The sequence below is a fragment of the Netta rufina genome (genome assembly GCF_964035555.1).
Source record: "Netta rufina genome assembly, chromosome: 2".
Taxonomy (NCBI): domain Eukaryota; kingdom Metazoa; phylum Chordata; class Aves; order Anseriformes; family Anatidae; genus Netta; species Netta rufina.
This window is the reverse complement of record NC_140124.1, coordinates 15,293,474-15,320,021: the sequence shown is the minus strand read 5'-3', so window position 1 is coordinate 15,320,021 and position 26,548 is coordinate 15,293,474. Positions and strand designations below refer to the sequence as shown.

General features: G+C 39.7%; 1 protein-coding gene across 4 annotated transcripts in view; it reads right to left on the bottom strand.

Annotated features, from left to right (window-relative positions):
• Positions 1 to 326: 326 nt before the first annotated feature.
• NRP1 (neuropilin 1) overlaps positions 327 to 26,548 on the bottom strand; it is a 111,529-nt gene continuing 85,307 nt past the window's right edge. Inside the window, exons 10-17 of one of the 4 annotated variants that reach the window (XM_084281312.1) lie at positions 24,216 to 24,360; positions 21,204 to 21,308; positions 18,156 to 18,215; positions 10,896 to 11,033; positions 7,914 to 8,188; positions 7,317 to 7,410; positions 5,311 to 5,367; positions 327 to 4,034 (exon numbers count right to left, since the gene is read on the bottom strand). In XM_084281312.1, the coding sequence (XP_084137438.1) occupies positions 3,748 to 4,034; positions 5,311 to 5,367; positions 7,317 to 7,410; positions 7,914 to 8,188; positions 10,896 to 11,033; positions 18,156 to 18,215; positions 21,204 to 21,308; positions 24,216 to 24,360 (1,161 nt within the window). In that variant the 3' untranslated portion in view covers positions 327 to 3,747. The remainder of the gene's footprint in view (positions 4,035 to 5,310; positions 5,368 to 7,316; positions 7,411 to 7,913; positions 8,189 to 10,895; positions 11,034 to 18,155; positions 18,216 to 21,203; positions 21,309 to 24,215; positions 24,361 to 26,548) is intronic. The other 3 variants (XM_084281313.1, XM_084281314.1, XM_084281315.1) reach the window with 3 other exon arrangements.

Sequence of the window (26,548 nt, the reverse complement as noted above, 5' to 3'; positions counted from 1 at the left end):
AAACCACGGTGTTAAAACTATCCTAAACAATGAACTGTCCTACTGAGGTGTCTGTCCACTGTACACAAAGGTAGTTGAGACAATCAGATTAGATGAGAAAGTTAAGTTTAGAAATGTTCAGCAAATACCTAAAGCTAGCAAGATATATCCTAACTTTTATTCTAATTGCCTTCAAGCAAGTGTAACCATGATTAAAACATTGTGCTTGTTGCAAGATTCTAAAGAAAAACAGACATTTAATAAAACAAATCCATTTTAGTATAATAAAATACATCAGGTATGGGATATTTTATGAAAATGTTTAATTCAACTGTTTCTTTGGAATGTAGTAGTCATAGTTTGGAAATTTAAGTTACAGTTCAGTTCTATGTGATTTTTTTTTATGCTACTCAGTGTCTGAGAATACAAATGTCATTTAAAGTTAAGGCTTCGCTGTTCATTTTGAAACAACAATTTACAAGTGTCATATTGTCATAGAAAATAAAAATTTCTGTAAAAAAAATTTGCACAAAGTTTTATGATGGTACAAAACATGAAGCAATAATATACCAGTAAAATGAAATCATTTTACTACAGAAGATTTTTATAGTTTTTCAATAAAGAAAAAAATATGTTATTTTACACTTTAAAAATTATGAAACAATCTAAAACAATATAAACTGAACATTTTGTAACACTGCCTTTACAAATTAATAACTTTATAAACATATAATTTTTTTTTAAATATATTTATCAGTGCAAGATACTTTTCAATGTAAAGTTGCAGTATCATTTTTCCTTTTTTGAAGGGCAACTTTCATTCTATTACCTTCAGAGAAATCAAATCTTCAGTGCTAGATCCTCATTATCATAGTAAGGTCTGAAGACCACAAAGGAGATACAATTCTTTTTATGTTTACTATTCTCAGTATGTTAAAAGATCACAGAAAAACAGACAAACAACCACCAGCTTTACTCTTCAAACAGACCAAGACCAAGAGCTGGTCCAGAATCTATTGAGATCCATGGGAATATTTAAAAAGTTTTTGAGTCTGGGCTCCCCAGTGGGATTTTCTCTTCAAGGCAATATATAAACGTAACTCTCAGGCTAGTGGACTAGAATTGTTTTGAGCTAAGGAGAATAGATCTTAACACACCTGAATCACATGGTGGTATGCTGAAAATAGTTTTGAAAAATCCTTTATCTTTGGGTTAATTAACTAGCTGCTGTGATACCATGATGGTCAACTTACATTGTAAGACATAAATGAAAATTCTGCCTCAGCCAAAGTGAGCTTGTCACTTGGGCCATTTCATGGTCTAAATTTTGGGCTTAATTTTCAGGTCTTACGTGATCCGTCTCACCTTCTGGGCGACCCAAGGTCTAGAGGCTGGGGAGGTAATTCTTACAATTTAGGCAAAGGTATGATGACCTGAAGTGTGTGTTTGAATATTCACTGTAGTCTCTGCTCTCAGGAGTTCTTTGAAGTTGCAACTATCCACTGTTTTTTTTTCCATTGAGTCTTCCTCTAAAATATTTTCAACTACCTACCTCATATTTTTAACATTTAGTCTCCCTCCCTCTTCTTCAATTTTTAGGTTACTGGTTTCCACAGGATTTTCTGTTTTGTGATTAGTTTCTCTTTTATGATTAGCATTGTTTACATTGGTAGATATGCTTCAAAACATTTAATTGAGAAATAGGGGTGTATTCTGTTGCTGTAGTAACTCAAGGGTGAATTAGCCCTTCTGTATTCCTAACCCTGGGCAGGATACTTCATTGCTCTACTACAAAATCAGTTTTGGAAAGGACTAACTCCAAAAGTCACAATCACTTCCCTGACTCTATGAAGGGAATTCAGTGAGGAAGGAGTTCAGGACTTTGCAGGACACTCCTTCCACCAGGTTTGCACTGGCTGAAGCTCCCCAGCACTGGATGTGTTGTGGAGGTCACTGCAGGTGGCCTGGGGCTGCTCTCACACTGGTAGGAGGGGAGAAACCCTCTGTCCTCTCACCTCCTCCTGTGCTCTCCTGAGCACAGCATACTTGTTTCTTTTTACCCTTCTGGACCAGCTGCATAAGCTGTTGAATTTTCTTCATCCAATAATATTTGTCCCTAAATATTAAAAAATTGCCACATAATCACTGAGCACATTTTCCTGACAGCTTAAATTAGCTCATCTCACTGAATCTATCACTATCTGTGCTTCTGGTCAAACAGAAACCTTGTGGTATGAGATTGTGGCCAGTCAGATATAACAGAATGGTACGAACATCCCCTACATACACTGTGGGATTTTATTCTGCCCTCAGTACCCATGTGCAAGCCAAATTAGCATTGATTAGCATGAAAATACAGGTTTACTGAGAGAACAGAAGTCTGATTCAGGTAGTGGCAGCAGAAGGAACGTTTCTCATTTTAAAGGCAATTGTTTCAGTGAGGGATTCATTTTCCCTAGTGTAATTAACAGGCAAGTTGTTCAGGATAAAAGATGTGTTTCATGACTTCAGGAAAAAAGATACTGTCACTTTATGCTGTTAAGAAGAAACCCAAAGTTCGACTTTGGAGGGTAAAGTTAAGAATTTTCCCTTATTTTTTTTTTTAACACAAACTCTAATAAAATCCTTTGCCATTACCAGCATGTTAAAGCTGCAGTTTTCTTTCCTTGGCAATGGCAAATGTTTATGCAATCTACTCAGAGAGAGAAAGAGAGAATGAGAAGAAAAAGGGAGAGAGATTTTACATTTGAAAATACATTCTATATGAAAGAACAATAAAAGGGGATATTGCAGCTTTATACAAAAGGGTCAAGAGACATGAAGTTGAAATACAGAAAGCAGAACAATCGAGCCAGGTGGTCAAATCTGATTAGCCCTTGCCTTGCCTAGGCTACTTTCTTACCCTAAAATATACTTTTCTTTTAGTCAGTGAGCCATCAGTATATGATTAAAGACAAGGGCGCAACTGGAGTGAAGCAGAGCTGTAGTCAATGTTAACACAATGAGAAGCAGTACAAACAAAAAGGCACTTGAGAGGACATACACTAGCCAGTGCCAAGGACTTTTTTGTTTAGGTTTTAGGCAGTACACTCGGTTACCAGTTGTGTCTGATGATGGCACATACTCTTTTATGGAGTTCACAAGCACAAAATTTAGTACAACACTGAAAAACATCAATAAAATTTGACTGTATTGCTTCGTAAACAGAGCTGACACACTATATCGGTACTGATGCAGCAGTACTTTCAAAAACATCCTAAACCTTCTTTGCCTATGCACAACACGAGCAATTATACACAAATACAGGTGCAGGAGTCCACTAAATTGCTGTTACTCCAATAATTTCTGGGCACTGAGCTACAGACAGCATGTCCATCCAAAGGACCCCACTGAATACATTTTGTGACAGCATCTTGGATTTTGCACAGTAAAAACAAAATTATCCATTAACGGAAAACAAAAGAAAGGGAGAGAAAGAAAGACAAAATGAACTATAAGTCAATCATACTTGGTCTCAACACCAGCATTTGATTATTTCAAATAAAACCAACAGAAAAAGCAGACTGTACATGATTCAGATTGTTAACACAGATTGGTGTCCATGTTTATCGGTTACACACTCATTGAAGCTCCTGAGAAAAGCTTGGCTCAGTGTCATCAATGCACTTTTCAGCCTGTACAGTAAAAGAAGATCAACAGTTCCCCAGCACGACCGAGCTATGTCCTTCCATCTCGATTCTCTGAAACTTCTCCACTCACTTTATACCTTCATGCTTCCGAGTAAGAATTCTGTGTGTTTAGTTTGTCTTTCTTCAGTTTTACACCATCGACCAGTTCAAAATTGTAATTCTCCAGTGCAGACAAGTTCCTCTCTGACATCCCATTGTGCCAACAAGCACAGTACAGGACAACTCCACAGATGGCTCCTAAAAGCACCCCAAGTGCGCTCATGGCTATGATAGTAATAAGGATTGGATCTAGGGTTTTCAGGACGTTGCCTGGTTTCCTGGAGATGTCATCGTAGTCCTCATCTGTATGATATCGAGGCGTAAACCCTAAAATGGAGTAAAGAATTGCAAAATGTTCAGAACAGATTGGAGTTAGAGCTTTGATTGATGAGCTGGAAATTTAGAAAAAGAATATAAAGGTTTTGGCATAAATTGCTACATAATTTGAAAACCTAGCTTCTTGGAGGGTATTCATAAACAGCTGAAAACTATAATGTGGCCCAAATTGTTGTTGATTTCTTCATACTGTTCTTCAGTCATTGAATCTGCTACATGATAGTAGGGGTCTGACTCTGTCTTGATTTACATAGGAGTCCTGGGAAAGAATAACCAGACCTTTTGGTTATATTTTGCCAGTTTGTGGTATTTAGCTCCAAAATGTTAAATAAATATTATACAGCTCAGTGTGAATACTTATAGTCTTAGACATTGATCAGGAATTTCCACTGAGTTTGAGTCTGTCTCCACTTCACTGACTTCAGGATTGGACTTTGAAATGCAAACAGGGACAGAACTGACACGGCAGAACACTCTGCCCCCTTGTGTAAAATATTCACTGGGTATCATAATGTTTTCCCTCACCTTTTTCAGTTTATTAAGGACATAAAATAGACTTATAAACTTTGCTAATTGTTGCAGGAAAAGCAAAAAACTCTTTCAGGACAAATGCTGCTTTCACTGAAACCAATGATAACAATCCCATTAACTGTAACAGAAAGAAAAAAAAAAAACACCTAAGCTCTATGCCTGAAAAAGTGCGACTACATTTTATTATTGGGACAATATGACAATTATGATCCATTTAATGATCCATTTACAGCTATCATCATTGAAAACGATAATGCTTTGGTAGACTGGTCATAAAATGACATTTTCAGCAAGGTCTGAGAAATGATTAGCCTGAAGAGTTTTGAGCCTAATTACCTAGACACCGCATGAGACATAAATTGTAAGATATAATGATAGTTTTTCTTCAGCTTTGGGCATGCCTTCTAGATAACAAAGTATTATGGATCTATAGCGTCTGTATGTATAGATGCATGCAATGTAACAAATATATAAAAATATAATTTTAAATATTTGAGATAGTTATAAATGATAGAAAGTCTGTAAGATTGTGTGCCATAGAAGAATTAAAATATGAAACCCTTGGTATAAATACAATCTTTTTTAGAAATTGATCTAGATAAATAAAAAAAAAACCACATAGTACTATAAGCAGTTAAGAGAACCAATCTATAAATAAATAAATAAATAGAATACAAAAATTCACATGAAAATACACTTTTTAATTCATGCTCTTGTAACAATAACACAATTTTACCTGTTTGATTACTTTCTGGGTCTTCTTCATCTATTTCATTCTCCACATCAGTTGATTCTAATGAAGCAAAGAGAATTGACATTGATTATTAAGGTTACAAACACTGATTGACTATCATGCTGGCAATAATGGTATAGCAGATTTTTCTGTGTCAGAGCATCATTATGTCAGCTTGACAGAACTGTTCATTATGATGGGCTCTGAAAATTAATGGAGAAAAAAGAAGGATTTAAAAACTCCTCTCCACCCAATCTTGGCAGAATTTTAGAGTTATCAGCAGGGGTTTTCCATGCCTAGGATAGAGAAATCAGTGTGATAAATTAGCATCTCATTCATTGTATTTACAATTTTGGAGCCCAATTCCATAACACTTCATCAGTGAAGGCATAGTTAATCACAAGAACAGTTTCACTGACTGCAGCGAGACCACTCGTGTTTGGGCTGCAGACTGAGCTTTTGGCTTTGGCTTCTAAAAGGAGGACACTGCAGAAGGATCAGGTAGCATGCCCTGCCTCTCCTTCCTAGTAACAGTCACTCTGGTAGCCTAGGATGAACCCCAGGAGATGGACTGAACAATAAAGAGACTGTACAGTCTTCTTATTTGGCAATGAAATTACCATGTAGTGGAAGCCTGTCATGTTATCCCCAAATGGCTGTTAGCCACAAAGGGCGAGGAACACCCTCTATTATTGTTCTCAGTTGTGCTGCCAACTCAGATGGCGTAAGTTTATATTTCTGATGCCGAAGCTTCTCAGTTCTATTTCCTCTCTTATGTGAAAGTCATTGCTTAATCTCCATCATGAAGGACAGGATTCAGTTTCTTGTGTTTATCTGTGGGTGCTGCTGCCAAATTACATGCAGTATGTGATGCAGATATGATCAGCAGTGACTGGAATAACTCAAGACTGGCCAGAAATAAAACCTCTGAAATAGTGGCTCAAGAATAGCTTGGCTCAGATGTGGAACAGGCCATGATCTAACATTACTCAGTGATATATGTCTGGGAGCTGGTGACTGTAGCAAACGAGGCACAGCAACCTCAGAGCTGCAGAACAGCACAGGACAGGTCAGGGGCCATTGCACCATGCTTGCACATCCAATGTGGGTTTGATAAAAAAAACTAGGATAGTCTTCAAGTGGTAAATGATCTAAAAAGAGTGAAGAAATTAAATTGGAATTTTGAGCATTACTTAAGGCAGGTAAGAGCGTTAGGAAAAGCAGAATAATTTTAAGAGTACATCAATAAAAACACAGGGAGAAATGTGAGGATGTGAACATGCTGTGACCCATCAGTAGGGTGCCAGTTCTGAATCACAGAATCACAGAATTTTCTAGGTTGGAAGAGACCTCAAGATCATCGAGTCCAACCTCTGACCTAACGCTAACAGTCCCCACTAAACCATTTCCCTAAGCTCTACGTCTAAACGTCTTTTGAAGACTTCCAGGGATGGTGACTCCACCACTTCCCTGGGCAGCCTGTTCCAGTGCCTCACAACCCTTTCAGTGAAGAAGTTCTTCCTAACATCTAACCTAAAACTCCCCTGGCTCAACTTAAGCCCATTCCCCCTCGTCCTGTCACCAGGCACGTGGGAGAACAGGCCAACCCCCACCTCGCTACAGCCTCCCTTGAGGTACCTAAAAAGAGCGATAAGGTCACCCCTGAGCCTCCTCTTCTCCAGGCTGAACAAGCCCAGCTCCCTCAGCCGCTCCTTGTAGGACTTGTTCTCCAGGCCCCTCACCAGCTTCGTTGCCCTGAACCAACAGACTGCATCACTGCAGTACAAAGGTCAGCCTATGAATTAAGCTATGGACCACATCAGGGTGTTTTCAGTGCAAACTTTCCGATATAGGCAGTAATTATGCGTCCCTTTCTCACAGAAAAAGCAAACAAACAGACAAATAAACAAAGAAAAACAACCAAAACAAACAAACAAAAAACCAAACAGCTACCTAAATAAATCATATTTTGGATGAGATAGCAATACATTCTTCCTATTTGTACTTACTTCTGCAATCTTCTTGTGCTACGTGATTGTCAATATTAATATCGTCCACAGCAATTCCTCCATTTCCTTTTCCAATTTCTCCCTCTATAACCACCTAGCAAAACAAGATAATTTTCACATTGTTTTCATGTTAACACACAATTGAAGCATTCAAGAAATTTTAATTAGCTGTTAACACATGTCTCCAGTTGTCACGATGCCATATTACATATACTTTGACTGTGGCCTGTCAGTCAGCACTGTAAGTCTTTCTGAACATACACATGCAAATGTGAATGTATATAATGCCATAACTTCACTGAAGTCTTCTATATCAGCAGCAAAACTGTGGCAAGGATGCAGTTTTGTGACAGATGAGAAATGATTTCTAATGTATTTATTTGGCCTTCTATAACAAATTGCTTGTATCACTGTCATCTGAGATGCCATGAAATATGCCACTATTATTACTGTCACAGCAGCAGCACCTCATCTGTAGGTATAAACCTGTCTACATAAATCCTCCAGTGACATTTTCTGCTAAGGCGTATGAAACATGACCAGCAAGGTCTTACTGGCATCATCTCTGTCAGTGTAGCGAACAGCAGCCACACTCACCTGGTAGTGTTTCACAGACTTGTGCAGAAGAACACGTCCCTCCTTCCAGCAGTTTGCCTGGTGCCCACTCAGGGTCCAGAGCACCTGGTCGTATTCATCTGGCTTTTGGTACCGCAGCTTGATCTTCAGGGTGCCAACGTGCGGGCCGCTCATGTGGTACCAGAAAGTCATGCAGTGGGCAGAGTTCTGCGAGTAAATCACGGGGCTCAGCAGCCGGGCAACTTTGCCTTTCTGGCTTTCGTCAGCTTGTGAGTAAATGAAGTTGCCATCTCCTGCTGTGACAGAAGGACTGTGTTAGGAATAGTGACCAAATGTCATTTTCTTTGTTCACCTAATAAACCCCAGTCACAGCCACCCGTGCTCATATTGCCTCCTGCCAAGTCTCACAGCTGAGGGTGGTGCTCTGAGAGCTCTGGGGAAGCACACGTGCTCCAAGGAGAGTTTATTTCTGCTGGCCATTGTCTCCTGTGCTTGCCAGGATGGCCTGTGCCAAGAATTGCTCAGGAAGACACGCAAGAGCATGTTCAGTGTGACAACGTATGCTGCACTAGTCAGTGGGCACCTCTTAAGGAGAGCCAGTCCTCATGCAGCAGGCTTGGCAGAAATCCCATGGGCCTGCTCCACACTGATTGTGCAAAGAGCTATTTTAATCTCTGTTTAGTCTGTGTTTGAGAAGGCAAGGTTAGAATGGAGCACTGGAGAATAAGATAGCTGTGAGCAGCTATGGTCTGAGATCAGGAACTGAAATCTAAATGGTGTTCCTAAATCGAGTTATACTATTGTCACAAATGGTGCCAGAGATATTCCCTTGGATTTTGGCAATAACAAATTGGGCTCCATATTTTTGTGAGCCATTTTCCAGAAGATTAAGATTATGTTTGGTATTTTCTGAAGAGCAGAATGGATCTATGCATGTTGAAATGTGAACACTGGATCCCCTTATCTTTGAAAATCATTTGCTTAATCACACCGGGAGGGAAGCAGGGGGGAATGTGATTTGGTAACAAGATGCTGTGAGATACTGACTACAGTGAAGTGCTTGTAATTTGCACTAGCAAAGCAGTCATTTCAGTCAGCTCTTGAACAGCCTATTTGTAGAGGATTAGGGTAGAAAACTACAAAGTTCACCTGTTGTGGGTGAGGAAATTGCATACATGATATAGTCACATAACAGGATGGAAACAGCATATACTGGCATATTTATTTGCCTATATGTTCTTTCCAACTTTGCTTCTGTGTAGAGAGCAGCACAACATGTGTGCAAATCTCATCAAAGAATGGTGATAGGGAAATTCAAAGGGAGGAAAAAAGAAAAATAATCTCAGATGACCCAACTGGCCAAAATTAATCATAACGTACATTTTGAAGTGGTGTATAGAATATCCTGCTGTCATAAAGCAATTGCTGTTGAAGATCACTTCTGTGGAGTTTCTTCAGCTTTATACAAGTAAAGCTGAGAGCAAGATATACCTGGGGATTGCTCATTGTTGTTCTGCCAATGTGCAAGGTGGCTTTGCTGGGCAATGGCCACACTGAGGGGCGTGGTTGGGATGGCAGTGCCATACAGACTGCTCGTGGTCTGTGTTCACACCCACCCCACCCAGATGGCAAATCTGCCACATGAAGGAGCCCTTGGAGTTGAAGGAAAATTCTGGACAATATTGAAAGTGAGTGTAGCAAGCAGCAAAAGGAACTGCCTGTAAGACTTATTGAAGTTACAGTTAATGGAATGGATAAGCCTTCTGCACCAGCAGGGCCCAGCAGAAACAACAAAATCTCATTTGAAAAATATCATTTTTTCATCTCTTGATTGAAGACAGGTTCAGTCTCTCTATAATCCTTGGTGGCAAAGTGCAGATAGCTCTCATTTCCAGAATATTATTGCAGTGCTGGGTCAGGAACTCTGTCTTCATTGTCTTAATTAGAGCTTTACTTATGCATGCCTTTTAGATTTTGTCAGTCTCTGGCTAACGTAGCTTTTAACCTCCTTTCAATGTCAGATCCTACTGAGCCATTTCACTTTACTTTACATCAATTTTTCCACCATTACAGCCTTCACTTCAGCTAACTGCATTTAGTTAATTTGATGCCATTTATTTGTACAATGCCATTTATAGTCAAAGTATTATAAGTTTCTTTTTTTTTTTTTCTTTCTCTGAAACTACTGTACTTGTCTTAAGATTCAATTGAAAATGTCTCAGAATTTAAAAAGTCCAATTTTGTCTAATTTCCTTGTCATTCTCATTAGGCAAAGGGGTTGCAGAAGTGGGAAGGGGGGGTTCATCTCTAACACATTTGATTAATCTTCATGTATGCAAGGGAGAACACTGAAGTGAGAGGCTGTGCAGGTCACACACTACCTCCCCTTCTCCACTAGCCAGCAGCATATTTATTGCCTAATTATGCAAAGCCATGAGTTAGATACTACAAAACCAACCAATCGATTTCCCAGGGTAATAATTCTGGAAAAACTCTGTGTGAGCAAAGGGATCACTGTAATCTTCACCAACTCTTGTTGGAGAGGAGGAGGACATGGAAACAAGTCCATCAAGGAAGTTTTACTTGCAACACCTTTCTGTAGCAGACAGTAACTATAAACAGGAATAGTTCATGAGGTTTGTTCAGGACGGTATCATTTGGTAAGTTATATTTGCAGAATATTTGGCTATTCTTTTTTTTTAATTTTATTTATTTTATTTTTTTTTTTATTTTTTCCCTATCCTGGATGGCAGTTATCCAAAGTCTAGTCAGAAGGAGGGAATATCTTCAATTCCTGACCATAAATGATCTTTATTCCCCAACAGAAGGGATAATTATGGTCAGTTGTGTCTACATATAATGGATCAGTTTGCCCAGACTTATCTTTCCCACAATACATATTTTAGGTATAACTCATGCTCCTGTGGTTTTGGAAGGCATCTTGGTATAAAACAGAACAACTTATTCCCATGTAAAATGCCTAAATCATGAACTCATGATTACCTGTGTGGTCTTGAATTGGACCAGTTTTGCTGGTCAGAATTGCCCACTTCAAATCCACCTGGTTGTCATGTTCCCAGTGGCACAAAGTCTTGTGAGATCCCCAGCCAAACCCACAGTTGAAGTTGTATATTGGCAACTCTGCAGGAAAAGAGAGAAAAGAAGGAAGGAAATATGATTATTAATTGCATTATTCAGATTTTTCATTTCAATACCAAATGTATTCATTTGATATTTAAGGGAGCCATTCCCACTTGAAAGTCTGAGAAGCCATAACAAGAGCAGCCTTTCTAGGAAAAAGATGAAGAATGGCTATGTCTAGTAAATGAGATACCTGTTTTTTGTCTTTTTATGAACCATATTTTGTGATATTATGTCATTAGACTAATTCATCTGATTTGCCCACATTGTCTGGTAACTCTGTTGTAATATATATGACTCAAAAAGAAAGCTCTGGCTTATCAAATACATTCACTGGTTGTTAATACACATTTGCACCATAACTGTGCAACAAATCACAATAAGATTTGGATAAAAATAAGAAAAGTCAGGAACACTAGTGGAATGTCCTTGTCCATAAAGGATTTCTGGTGAAATGTATAGTACGTGGTTTCAGTGAGAAACAGTATTTCAGCATCTTCCAGACAAACAGGCCCACAAGATGGCAGCATTGAAATGGACAAATTGAGACAGAAAAGGGACAAATGTGGCTGATTGCCAAGTGAACTGAAAATAAGCTTCAAAACAAGCTCCACGTAAAACAAGGGAAGTCTGGTATTATGGTCAGGATGAGATCATATCTTGTTTTCAGCTTCTCTTCAATTCTGCCCAAAGGTTTAATACCTAGTAGCTTATTTTATTCAATACAACTTGGAATTTGGTTGGGAAGATTATACAAAGATAGCACATAAATCCCTTATTTCTTATTTTCAGAACCAGTTTGCAATCTTTTGGGTTTTTGATTTCTACCCCACTGGTATGAACTTTTACCTCACCTTGAGCAATGGCAACTCCCACTAGAGCAATACCCTTTCTATGGCAATGTTACCAAATTCTGAAGTCTATTCTCAGACATGACTCACGCCTTATTAAAGGAAAAAAACATAGGTTTAATTTAACGAGATGCTTTGTGCAAATATGAACTGAGAACAAAGGACTCTGTGCTCCCTTCACTATCAGCTCTGGGGGAACAATTGTGTTCTTTTGCTATCTCTCCCATTACTTAAAAATAAAAATTAATAATAATAATAATAAAAAAAAAAGAGAGAGAGAGGTAATGTAAAACTTAGAATGTCTTTTGTTTATTGTGGGAAAATACGGAGAAATACGGGAAGTGAGCTGGGACCTGCAGCCAGGCAGACCTCTGAGGTGGATCTCCTTCAGTCTGAAGAGGCAAAGACCTTCTCCACACATTGAGCCGCCCAGGGAAGACTGGAAAGACTTTTGAACTCACAACCCAGATTTTAATAGGAAGTAAACTAGAACTGTTATTTTATGAACCTCAAAGAAAACCTCAAGTGAGTAGGTTAAGACAGGACAGATACAAAAGGGGTTCATCTATCACTCTCTCCTTGCCCTTGTTCAGTGAGACCTTGCTCCCAGACAAAGTTTTAACTCAACTCACCATATTCCTGCATGGCAGCCACGGTGCCCTCTCCCCTCTGCCCCTCCCCAAAATGCCCTTCTGTCAACAGAGAGGTCTGGGTTCATGGCAGATCCCATCCATCCCCTCTGCTACAGCAGCTCAGCACTGAGCCCTGTCTCTTCTCCTGCCTTTCATCTGCCCCATCCCGCCCACTGCCCCCACCCTCCCGCCGGCCTCCGGAGGGGTCTACCCGACATTGTCACGGATGCGGCATCCTAACTGGGAACAAATGAATTAAACAGATACTGTCTGTTGCAGGAATTCAATGTGGAGAAAACGTGTTTCCTGGCGGACCCCAGCCCTTTCTAGGAAAGGGGAATATTGTGGTGAATAATCTCTCTTTGGGCTCACAACGTTGAAGAAGCAGAACTCAGCCTGTGCACACATGGATACAGAAAGGCAATTCATTATGTTTCTTACTTCAGTATATATATATATTTTTTTTTCCTTCCTAGACAATGGGACCGTGATCAAAGAGCTCTTGGCCGAAAGGGGACATCTGAAAATCAAGGGGATTTTTTTTTTTTTTTAAAAAGAAACAGAGTGACATTGAAATGAATTAAAGGGTTTTAAATTTGTGAAAAATATCCTTTCATTGTCAAGGAGGCCTAGAGAGAGCTGTATTGCATGGCTTTGACATCAGAGCCATGAAACAGAACTTTAAAAAAGGCCCTAGAAAACCTAAAACAAAATTAATCTTATTAATCCCAAAGGATTATATAATGCAAAGCTTGTGATAGCCTGTGTGGTATTCAAACCAAAAGAAAGGAGAACAGTGGTAGAGAGATCACATATATTTGAAGATGTAACAGCATAAATGAGAATATAACACAAAGAGACTGAAAGGACAGGGATTGTTTGACTCCGAATAAAAATAAATAGCAGAGGACACAGGAGAAATATATAAATAGGTGAAGAACCTAGAGAAGGAAGATTACAATGTTCTGTTTTCTCAATTTTGTAGCCCAAAAACCATGAGGCATCCAGTGAAGTTCAATACTGATCAAAGGAAATACCTTCTCATACAGTGTGAACAACACTGCTTCCCTTGAATGCTGCTAAAGCTAAGCACAATTCGAAGAAAACTGGACATTGAAACAGATGAGGAAAATATCCAAAATTTAATTGTTAATTCTAAAATGCAGGGAGTCACAAAAGCCTTTTGCTTCATGGTTTGAAGCAAGCTCTGAACACTGGGATTAGAGTGAGAGCTTCAAAGCAGGACTAAATTTCACAGCACCATCTAATAAAGATTTTTTTTACACTTTCATTTGAAACATATAGGCCAGTAAACTGGCAAAGAGCCTAAGTCTGATATGCTTTGGCCATGCCTGTGTTCCTTGGCTTTGGTCTCACAGACAGCATAGACTAACATAAAAATGAACTTCTTTTCCATGCAGAAGTTAATGAGAATCCCCTGAAACTGAGCAGGATTAGGCATGTAACCTGCTCACAGTCAGTTACTTTTTGCTAGGCCCTTACTGTTTTCTCAGAAGTGATCATGTTAATGCATTCCTTAGACAATCACAGCAATGGAACTGAAGGTCAAAGGCAAGGCATTTCAGAGTTCTCTCATTTTATGGGCTCCTTAAACATGCCATCTCTTATTGTCTATTCTTAAGTCTCTTCCAATACTTCTCCCAGGGACCCATAAAAAGAAAAAATAGACCTGCTAGCCAATTAATAACAGACACTTGTAGCATCAGGATAGGTTCATTAGTCGTATGGACAGGAGGACTGTCCCAGGAAAAGATATAATAGTTCAATTCTTCTATTAAAGGTCCCAGGGGGCTGATACAGTAGCTCACAGTAAGCTACAGGCAATCTGTCCTCTTCTTTGTCCTTGAACTATAGCTTGGCAGCTCTTGGGGAAGGAAGGAAAGCAGAGAGGAAGGAAGGATGAGTAGCATTTGGTGGGCTCCCTTTGCAGCACTGGCCCATTCCCCTGCTAAGATAATTCCCTTGCCAAGAGGTGATTGATCTTGGGGTTTGTGCCTATTGAGAGGATGAAGAAAACCAGCTATTATGTAACTAAATAGCACCACTTCAGATGAGAATCTGAGAGGGAGGTGTGACGAAATCCCATATGTCTTTTTGAAAATGTAGGGTACGTGATACTGAATTAAAACAGATTTATCCTCTCAAAGAATAGCCAACAGCTGTACTTCTTGACCACATCTTGCTCACAGCTGGAGCCATTACAGCACACGAACAAGAAAGTCATTTGAAAATCTAGTTGAGTGAGTTTCTTGCAAGTCCATTAATCTTTTGCAGCCCACAGACTTTGACATATTTTTATAACTCCTCTGACAAGAGGCAAGAAAGAGCATGATGGCATTAAAAATGCTATGAAAATTCTCTATAGGATGCTCTTGCCAAAGGGTACATCAACATTAAAACGGGAAATTACAAACATAATTTGGACCACTTCAAAGTAGTATATTGGGTCTGATTCTTATTTGCATTTCACCTTTTTATACTGCTTATGCTGGTGGCATAGAATTACCTTAAATGATAGTAAATTTTAATTTAAGTGCTTTAATATCCCTTTACATCCCTTTATTGATGCAAAGTTGTCCTGCCATAAATGAGGATCAGACCTATTCTATCTTTAAATTATTTCTTTGTGTAGATTTTAACCTCAGGATTTCTTATTTATGTTTTCCTGAAATACCTCCTACATGTATGAAAAACAAGATAAGTTAGTTCTTGAACACTGCTTTACAAAGAACTGAGCTTACAGTCTGAGAGCACATAATGTAAATAAACTGCTTGCTCTGGATGTAAATAGCTAAGAGTAAAGAGTTTCAGATATTTCTTTGGAATTAAAAGAGATGTGTTCAAAAAGGCTAGATGTTAGTGAGTCGTAGGACTGAGGCCTGAAAGGTATTTATCTTGACAGACAAGTTTGCTAAAGGCACCTTTTTAAGTCTGAGGAGCAAAGTAGATCTTATCTTAAAAAAAATCAAAGCTTTAAACATTTTCAGCAGTTTGAAATCATGATTCTTTTTTATTTTCTTACAATTCAGTCCCCTTGAAATGAACTGCAAAAGTCTCTAATGGAAAGCTTGTTTATAAACAAAGCTTTCCAGCTATTTGCACTTAACTGTTTCCATACGGTATGAAAGCTGGTGGGAATAGGATAATCTCAGGCTTTGACACACACAAGCGTGTTAGTCTGGGATAACAAGATTAGGAGTGTTTGCAGGCATGAGTGCAGGCAGGAGGACAGCAATACATGGTGTTAGCACGTTTTGCAGAAGTACCTATGCCACGGCAGGAGCTGGTAGTGAGAGGGCTGGAAAACATGTCCCAGATCACTGTGGCATGAGCTGTTGTGGCTGGCAATGGCATGCGTAGCTCATGCAGGGTTACCCGCAGGAGCCTGCATCTTGCATCTGTTCCTCAATAGCTCTTTGGCTTGGAGGTCACCATTTGCCTCGAGGTGTATTAGCATCTTAAGGTAAACCTTAGGGGTAATTATGGCTGAAGCTGAAGGCTCAGTCCTTGGTGTGTTAAACGGATACCTTGTTCAGCTTGAGAATAGCTGGAGCGTGCTGATCCCCTGATCCTTGGCCAGCTGGGGCCAGGGGGGCCCAAGCAGCTCTGTAGCTTCAAGGCTAGTTTAAACTATTCCATTTGCGGCTGCTGTAGCAGGCTTTTGCTCCCTGCAGCATGGCCTCTGGCTTGGACACACTTTCTTGTGCCAAAGAGGTCCAGCCGTGCCCCCTCCACAGAGGGAGATGCACCACCGCCATGCCAAGAAGGCTTTCCCCATGTTGAGGGGAATTTCTGGCTGCCCCTTTTGGGGAGTTTTCTGGCTGGTTTTCAGTGAGGGATTACGAAGCAGCTGGAAATCTTTATGTCTTAAACTGCAGATTCGGGAAACCTTATTTATTAGCATCTGACTGAACTTTGTCTATGATCTTTGTAATGTGCTGCCATGTGGGAGCCTGGGGTTTGGGATGTGAACTTGTCCCTTATTCCCCGGAAGGAAACAGCTCCTACCAACACAATGCAGGGAAGTAGCATTGGCATGCTCTGAAGGGAACCTCATAAACTTCTTCAGTAGAGAAAAAACTTGGCTCATCATGCAGTAAACGAAGGTGGTGCAGGAGGGAAGTAAGGAGAGAAAATGAGGATATCTTCATCTCTGGCAGAAACAGTCAATCTATTATTGGAGAGTCCCACCCAAGCCAAAGGGATTAAACACAACCTGTAACTGCATCTGGCACTGTGGAGGAGCGAGGAAAACTGCATACCACAGAGGCACTTTATGAATTTTCAATTAGCATTTGTTTAAATGCAAGAAAACAGTCAAAAGAACTGTAAAATAAATCCTTCATTTCAGCCAAATAAAAAGCTGCAAGATCATTTCAGACAGAAAAATCCAAATGTTCTACTCAAAAAACACTGTGATACCTCCCTCCCCTTCCCCAACCTTAAATTTTGGGTTTATAGTAGAATTGCTGGCTGAGGGAGAGTAGCACAGAGAAGTGTCTTGAGAAGTCAATGGTACCCCTCAATCTGCCTCACTCATACAGCAGGGCAGAGGTAGAAATGGTATATGCTGACCAAGCAAACTGTACGGCCCTGGAGACAAATTTTAGGGACAGTAAAAGCAATATCAGAATGAAGAGGCCAAGATGGGGAGCAATGTCAGAGAGAAGCCAGCTCTATCTCTTTAACAGCTGGACACCACTGGTGTCCTGTAGGAAATTTTTGCATTATTAGTACCTTTCTTCTACTTGAAGCAAAAGAAGTTTGTGTCACATAGTTGAAGAAACAATGATAAACACTTACCCACCCTGTTAATAAATCACTTGCAAGACTGTGCCTGATGGCTGTGACTGTACCTTAATGGAGGAAATGGGAGTAGCTGAAAACTGACCTCCTTACCGCTCTGCAATCAGTAATGCACAGAGCTTTAAACTGGTGTTTCCAGTCTCTACGGCTCAGATTTTCTGCCCAAATCTGTCCACTCTTCCACTCCCAGTAAATTGTACAGGATATTAAAAAATGCTATGAAAGCTGTGGAAGGAGCAAAGTAAGGATTTTAAAAGCTGCTAGTCATTGTATTGATTAACTAAAAAGGACCTGCTGCCAGTGACAACTTGTTTCTCCCTTTTCAAGTTTGTGGTAACAGTTTATGTAACCCCATTTTGAGAAAAATTGCTAGAAAACAATATTGTAAAACTGCCAGCTCCCTGGTGGAGAAAACTGGCAAACTTTACTTGTCTTAGTTTTGTAAAACCATGTATATAAATAGTGAATGGCTTGTGTGGCTCTGTTTTTGTTTTCCTGGAGTTCGCAAACACACTTTGTGTCACTGACATGCCACATTTAAAGACAGTGCACTGTGCGATTAAGTTAGTTCAATTTTGTCAGCATTTGGCATTTGCTGATGCAGAAGGAAATCTTGTTCTCTACTGTGTCTACATGTGGATGAAAGGAATAAAATATTTACTGTACAGAGCTGAGAGACCAGATGCTTCTTTACTTCAGAGACTTTTAGGGAATGGGGAGTCAGGAAGTGCTGCAATTCATTATTTTGTCTCTGGCATGAAATTTGGGTATGGAATTTATTACGTTTTTCATAAGATTTTTTTTCTTTTTACCTGGTTGTAACGTGTTGTCTATTACTGTTGGCTTTTCTGTATTCAGCACTGTAGTACCACCTGGAAAAGAAATTATGCATGTCATGATACATGGGACACAACAAAGGACACAGCAATCATCAGGAATATCCTATATATAAATCTGAAATACTACCACCTTTACTAGACATGTAGGCAACTAAGTATGTGAAGCATGAAAATGTGACATTAAAGGTCTGGTTTCCTTTATAAATAAATAAATAAGGAAATTAGATTTTGTCTTTAAATAAAGCTTTCTGTCTTTGGAGTCCTTGCAAACACCAACTAATCAATCCTTGCCATGTCCCTATGGTTGTCATCACTTTATAGAGTGATTTGCTCAAAATCACATGGGATGTCAGTGACTGACCTTCCTAGCCCCTCTTAACACTCACCAATCTGTGCATTCAGCTATGACATGCTTGCCACATCAAAGACCTGAGATCCTCCAGCCCCTGCTGTGCTGGGTCCTCCCTGTGCATTGCTTCTCAGCTGCGCTGTGGCCCCAGCTCACAGGAGAGGTGTGTGGGAATTGCCCAAATTTTGGCTATCATCTAAGGCAGGTTTCACTTCTGTCTCAAAGAGCAGGAGGAATTAAGAACTTTCCCTTTGTCTTCTTCTTCAAGCAGTTGAAGAAGAGGTGAGCGGGGTCATGGCCCTCTCCCTAAGCCCACTAATTTTAAAAATACTTGACTTTTTTAAGGTAAGCCTCATATTGATAAAGGAAACAAAAAGTAAATTAGCACAATTATAAATGCGCAGTGGGGTGCTGATTACCAGTCAATGGCTTTTCTCTTCTCCAGCAAGCAAGTACTTAAAGCATTATAGAAAGGATGACTAAGATGACTTCCAATGAGAATGAATGCCTGAGCTATATCAGCTTTATGTTTGTGAGAATGATCTGATGGGAAATGCTATACGCCACGCAAATAGAGCAGCTCTGTATGGGGTCCAAATAGAGCAGGAAGGAATCTGGCCTACAGCACAATTATAGTTAATTGCGAGAAAGACTTCATTGTGATACTCACATATGTGCGAGTACCATCAGGGAAGTGACTCTAGCAGCCGTACCCGCGAGAACGCAGGCGCCACGCTCACACTGGCAGAGGATGGAAGCGGGGAAGGCACTGATGAAACCCTTCTGCCTTTCTCTGCTAGCCTTAATGGGCCATAAGATTTACATACTTTCCTTCTATGCATTTTGGAGTAAGAAAAGAATATTTGCGATGAAATTATTGGTAAAATCACTTCTGTGCATTTTTGCGTTACATGTAGCATCATAAGTAAAACACTGAATTTCTGCAGTGTCCACAATTGAGCATGCACTGGCCAGGGTTTCTAGGTGGTGTAGTAAATTATACTCAAGTGTCTGCACTTTGGTAGAAGGGCAATGTAGTAATTTTCAATTTTAGTAGTGAAAAAGGTTCAGTTCCCCAGAAAGCCGGTGTTCAGGAAGGCTGATGGCTGCTCCCTTGTCTTAGAGGTTATAAATGTCTCCCTAAGCACAGCCTGCAAAAATTGCCAGAGGGAGTTTCTTCTGCTCAATAACCTTTCCCTAAGGGATATGCGGGATGCAGTCCTGAGCTGCCTGAAGCACACAGACTATGAGCAAGTGAAGAGGAAGGTGCCTGCATAGATCTCTCTCCTTCCCCTCACACAGCCTCTATGTGAAATGTGTCTCTACCTATTGGGTCTTGCAAGACAATCGTCAACGTAGGGTTTTGCAGGAAGCCCCAGGGTTTTCTGACCTGACACTCTGCTTTCAGAAAAATAAAAAAAATACAATGTCTAGTAATATTGAAAGCTTCCTGAGCTACCTTAACACGATACAGACTATTTTATCAGACTCCCTGCATGGCTCTTTTTCATAAAGAATCAGATTCATCTGGAACACTGATTTGAAAAGCAGTGACAGTGACTGTGCAGTGTCTTTTCTGCTCAAGAATTGTTTTTCAATATTTGATTTGCAACATGCATTTACATGAGACATTGGCAAAGCTCAGAAAGCTGAAACTGCACTTTCATTTGTATCTGCTGTCGGATGTTCTACTTGGCTGCTTCCAAAAAGCTGATCTCTCTCTTACCTAAGATTTCCCAAAGTCCTCTCGGACAGCTATTGCCAGGTTTTAATGCTATTTTATGTCATGGATATAAGAAGCAATAAACGTTTATTAGATAAGCACACCAGGGAGAGGTGATGAAATAACCTGTGTTGCTCTGTCCAAAAATAAGCTTAGCTGCTGTAGCAGTACGGATCTGCTACAGAAAGATCTCCTCAAATGGGCCCAGAGCTTTGTGGAGCAAATAACCTCCACAAAGAGAAAAAAAAAATGTAGCAGTGCAGCTGTATCAGAAGAACAGTGGCTTGGTGCAGAAGAGAGAAAACAGGAAATTTAAGAAGCTTTCTCCCTTCCAAATGCAGACTGCGCTATGTCCCTCCCTTCTATTTTTCTGCTAGTGATGGCAGTTTGGAGAATGTCAGCCCCTCTGTGTCAGTAATGCAGTGCTGGTGGGGAAAATCATGGAAATGTTTCCGGTGGTGTATGTGTGAGTATGCTTTGATGAAACAAATCTGCTTTGTTTCTGTCTGAGAAAGATTTGGGGCTGATATTTGAGTCCTACGCTAAATTTTAGGTGTGGAAGAGTGTATGCATCTTCAGCTTAAACAATATTTCATTTTGAGATCTTCAGTCTCAGACAATAAATCTCAAAAGGTTTGTCCATCTTTTTTCTTAATAAGAGGAAGTTTGATTAGGACATTTGATTAGACACAATTCCTGCTCAAAAATATGCCCTCTGTTCCAACTAGTCACTATTATTTGCTTCAAAAATTACATAGCTGAGAAAACAATCAAAAGTATTGTCATATATAAAAGGCAGATGCCTATGTTTTGACAGCACTGACAATACAAACTGCATACCAATGTCCATTTATGCTGAGTGATTAAATCAGTGCAAACATTTAGCTGGTTACTGGCGATGGGTATGAGCTACAATGAAGCTGCAATGGAATGAGGATGGTTTCTGCACCTGTCAGTTGGTAGTCATCACCTGTGCCACTGTGACAGTTCGCCTGGTCATCATCACACTCATCTACAGGCTTGCCTTCGGAAACGGTAGGAACAGCAGTAGGAGCTGAAACAAAATCCAGTTGCTTGGTTAAAAAGTGTGCTGGAGAATCAACGTGCAATTGGCACTTACATTTTGATGAGTACCATATGCTGTCATTGTGTGTCATTTTTGAGGAAAGGAGCAACTCTACTTTGCAGGTTAGTTAGTATTTCTTTGCAACGGGAAGTACCTGTTCTGCCTCCTGCCCTAGGGCACTCTGCTGTGTCTGAGCTCAAGGGCTGAGCGGAGCTGTGCAGCAAAGCCCTGGACTGGCTGATGAATGCTTGTTCCTAAAAAACTGGAGTGAAGGTCTGGCAAAGCAGAATGGGAGTCTCAGGGAAGGGTAGAAAACCCATGATTTTATTGCATGGCCAAAGCACCAGTGAGTGGGCCTGTACCTAGCAGCAGGAGGGCTGCGTGCTCAAGGTGGTGATTCTGCAGCACCTGCCACACTGCCAAAGAAACCTCTCTGCAGAGCACGTGTAAGAGAGGAAATGTCTGAAAAGAGTCCTGGTAACAGTGACAGGAAGGCAGTATGATGTAGAATCACTTTGTGCTCAATGAGATGATCTGGAAGAAGTTTCTTTTGTTTTTATTGAAGTTATAAATAAGTAAGACATCAATGATGTCAGTCATCCCTCCTGGCCACCTGCTTGCTTCTCACTGGTGATGACTTTCCGGTAGCTGCTCCATAACCAGTAAAATCTGACCTTCGTTATTACAATTAAGGTCTTGAGATTTGTGAAAGATGCCAGAAAATATATCTAAATCCCAGTGTCTGCAAAACATATCACATCTGGAAAATCGGGATACAGATACCTGGTGTTATGTTTAAGTTTTATGTTCTAAGTATAGTTCCCTGGCTTAAGATAACCAGACTGGGAACATGGTCCAGGCTTCGCCTGCTGTCAACTACTGTTATTTTCATTAACAATGCTTTACTGTATTATTAGCTGTACAATAATGCTTCTCTTCCTTGGATTCTTCTTTGTCCTTCTACTGCCCCTGGAGTCCACTGGCCACATAAGGTATTAAGCACTTGGACTCATAATGTCAGAAGGGATGGTAGTTTCTGAAGTAGCTATATTCTGGGGTGAAACAAGGAACCCAACCTATTCTTTACAGGTATAATCTAGCCCTAGTTCTTCTGCACACTTCTGTACCTGTTATGAATTATACAGAGTGTCTGTTCCCCATATCTCTTTAAAAACCCCTCTGGGAGCTCCCTCTAGCTTTCTACATCGAGTTGAGTTTCTTATCTTGATCTTCATGCCCCTGTATAGCCTCAAGCTTGCCTACATCCCTGCCATCATTTCATATAAACCCCCTGGGATGCTCCGAGCACACAAAGCTTCCTCTTGCTCATTACTGCTGGAGAGCTGATTTCTACTCTTGTCTGTGCTTCTTTTCTCATTTCAGCTCCCGTCCTCCTCAGGAAATCTCAAGTAACTTCTCTTCATTCAACTCCCTCCTTAAGACACAGTTATACAATAAAGTTTTCTTATTCTGCTTCTCCCATAGGTGCTTTGAAATTGACCTTGCCTGTCCATGGGTGACCTACAGGTGAACTACCTTCAGAAGTGCACCATAGTGGGAAGATAAATAAAAGTAATGTGTCCCAGGGGAACATTATGCTTGATGCAGCAGTTTCCCCCAAATAAAAAGCATTTTGCCTAGTTAGGCTACTCTTTGGCTCCTCCATCTCCCTGAGTAACACATTCTTGTACGGTGGTCCATGGGCTCACTTCTTGATGTCTAGGTGGCTACAGGAAGCCTGTGACAGGAGGACGTTACCCACAGGTTGTGAGTTTACACAGGGCAGGTGCTGAGTTTTCTTTTCTCTTTTCTGAGCAAGCAGCACAATAGTCTGCAGGAACTAAGAATTCCCACAGGAAATGAGGACTTCCTGCAGGAACTAAGAAGTATTTCCAACCTACCCACTTTCCGGGCCAAGTGAAAAACACACTTATTCAGTCTGGCCTTCACTAAAAAACAACACAGAACTTGGTAGTTCTCACAGAAAATACTTCCCACTTGTCTACCTTGGGAATGAAATGGTGAGAAAGAAATGGAGGCAGAACATTTGGTTTCATTCATCTTGGGAGCCTGTTCAACCACTTCTTTATGAGGTATCACACGAAACCCCCAATAATGTGTTTTGTTACTATATGTATTGTTAAGCTCTGTGATTTATAACCCATGCCACTGTAACATTATCCACCACATAAAAATGTGAAATTCATGTAGTTATCTGTAGTTATCTATGATGTTAAATAATTATTGTTTATATAACAAAAATCAAAGCATTATTATACCTCATGTCACAGCCCAAGGATAAATGTCTAAACTTTGCTTTTCCTGGTCTTTCATCTCTTGACATACTATTGCAAAATTAAAGCTTGGTATGGAACAAAGGGGACCTCCCTTTCTCCCCAGAAAGAAGAGCACAGACCCTAACCAGACAAGTAATCATTGTCTACCATACTGTCTGGTGCGACTTTCACAGTTTTTGAAGGAGCAAGAGGCATAATTGCTGTATTTAGTCCAACACACCCTCTGCATTCTCAGAAAACGTCTCTTCCTGGATTGTATCATTGTAACACAAAATATAAGTTCCTTTATTTTATAATACTAGCTCTATGCTTCTTGAAAGTATAATCATAAGGTTGCTTAAGGGAACAGAAAACCATGTGGCGAATATCACTGTGATTCAACAAAGGAATGGGAAAAAGAATAATATTTGTGCCTTGGGCATATTCAAATGTCTGCAGAGAAGGAACTGATTAGTCCAAGAAACAGCACTAATGGCAGTCACGGAAGCGAGAGTCCAACGTGCTGCCTGTACAGGAACAGCAGTGTTCAGCAGTAGTCCAAGTACAGAATGTATGTGTGAAAATAATAAAGTGCATTCATCTCTAGCAGAGCAATTACCTTCGAGTTCACAGCCCAGCAGCTCCATTCGCAGTCCCAGTCCTCCATGTGTGGCTCTCTCAGGATAGACACGGATGAATCTTGTCGATACAGGTTCAAAAGTCCGCAGTTCAGGTGTGTCGTAGTTGGTGTTTCCTTCAAAAGTCTGCAAAGCATAACAAATGCTACTTGTTAAAAAAGAAAAGATATTTTCAACATTTTCTTCATTCGCTAGCCTTTGAATTAGATGAGAAGTAGGCCAGATTCTAACCATTTAATAAGTGTCAGACTTCCCTGCCCTAAATGAGAATGGAAAATACAGTTTAAGCTTCTTGGAAAAGTAATGCATTTCATTTTTCATTTTTCATTTTTCTTTTCTTTTTTTTTTTTTTTTTTTTTTTTCATAAACTCAGTAGCAACCAATCCATCAGGGTCATAACAAGAGCTGAGTGTTTAATGAGACATGTTTTTAAATGAGGCTCTGATCTGGGGTTTAGCTGGGTGACATTTTCAACAGTTTTTAGGGAAAAAAAAATGACTGAGGTGAAGATCCTGTCACCTTTTAAGTGGTTACAATAATAATCCAACTATTCAAGAGAAAATTTCAATCTGATTTCCCCCAGTGACAGAGTTTCACAAGTTGCAGTTATTTCAAAAGGCATAAATTAAACTCCAGGAACAGTAGCTGCAAGAGTTCTTCCAGTGAGACTGCTATTGAATAAGAATAAAAAGAAAGAAAGAAAGAAGAAAGCTGCTTCCTGATAAAACTGCAATATAATCTAACGGGTAAGGCAGGTCAGCGAATGTACATTTCAGACAAAAATCTCTTGTCTGAGTTGCACTCTGGGTTCTTCAGCCATAATACAGCTCTCAATGGCATTTGTTTGATACTTTCAGCTTCTCCTGTCAGTGAAATTTTGCATATGGAACATATTATAATTTGTACTTAAAGCAACACCCTGGGTGCATCCATGGAGATAATCGGTCATGAGAATGAATTAAATGTACAAAGAAACAGTCCTTGCCATGAAGTGTTTGCGATCCAAGACAGGCAAACAGTTTTTTTTTTAGCCTATTTTATGGTAAAAAATAACTTCAGAAGATCTTATAAAGAATAAAGAACAATATAGGAAAATACGTATAACGATGAAGTAAAAGTAAAATGTTTTCAACTTTATTTTCTATGAATTAGTTAAATAACAAATCATTAAAACTAACTTATATGAACTGTTTAGAAGTGCTGTTACTTCCAACACATAGCTATGAGGCCTGAAGCTTTCTTCTGGAAGAAACCACCACCTGTCTGTCTTCATTTTGAATTATAACAAAACCCAACCTGCAATAAACTCTTCCTATTGACCTGGGGGCAGAGAAAACAGAAGCCATGGGTAAAACAGGCTGCATTGTCCAAGACAGAAAAAAAAGCATAGGTAAAACCAATTGCTGCTTGTATTTTTAGTGCAGTCCTAAAAGCCTTGCTTGTTTTTGCTCTGCATCTGTATATAATGAACCAATGGTCCAAAATGCCTTCTGGCCATTGGTTAGAGTGTCAGTCACAAAAGCCAATGATGATGGGTGGCTATGACCAACTGTATTAAAAGAAATAATTTCTACATTAACGCTTCTGCTCCTATTTCCTAGGAATGACTTATCTCTAAGGTGTCTTCAAGGAGCACTGGCTGACCTGGTGTTCTGACAGTGCATAAAAGACAGTTGTCAAGAATTCACATGTAGATGGCCTGTCAGATCTAATTAACATGCAATTATATATTATTATATTTCAACAGCAATGTAGTGCAAATGATCAGAAAAGCTACCTACCATATGAGAAAGAATGAATGCCATTTTATGTGCAAAAAGTAGACAGACACATGTATCTGAGGAATCCTTGCTTCCTTTTTAATAGTAGTCTTAATAGCAACATATAATAATGAAAACTGTTTTATAAAAGACATCAATACTGGAGTACTGACACATAGACATTAGAATTCAATAGGCATCTAGAATTATATTGAATCATAATTATATTGAATCATTGTCCTTTGTAGTGCAGAGCTGCCTGTGATTCAATTTTGACTGTTCATTTAAAACACGCACTGATATTCTTTGTGGGGGAGGAGAAAAAAGTATACAGTAAAACTTCATTTTGTGAGTGTCTTTTATATAGGGTATGTCACAAATCGCTTTACTTCTTGCATACTACTTGTACTGCAAAAACAAGTATAATAAATAATTGCTAAACAAAAGAGAATATAAATAAGCAAGAGGGAAAAAAAAGTCTTCCTAATAGCTTTTTAAATCAAAATAAGTATGGCAGAGAAATTTAAAAAGGTTGTTCCAGATGGCAGGATATT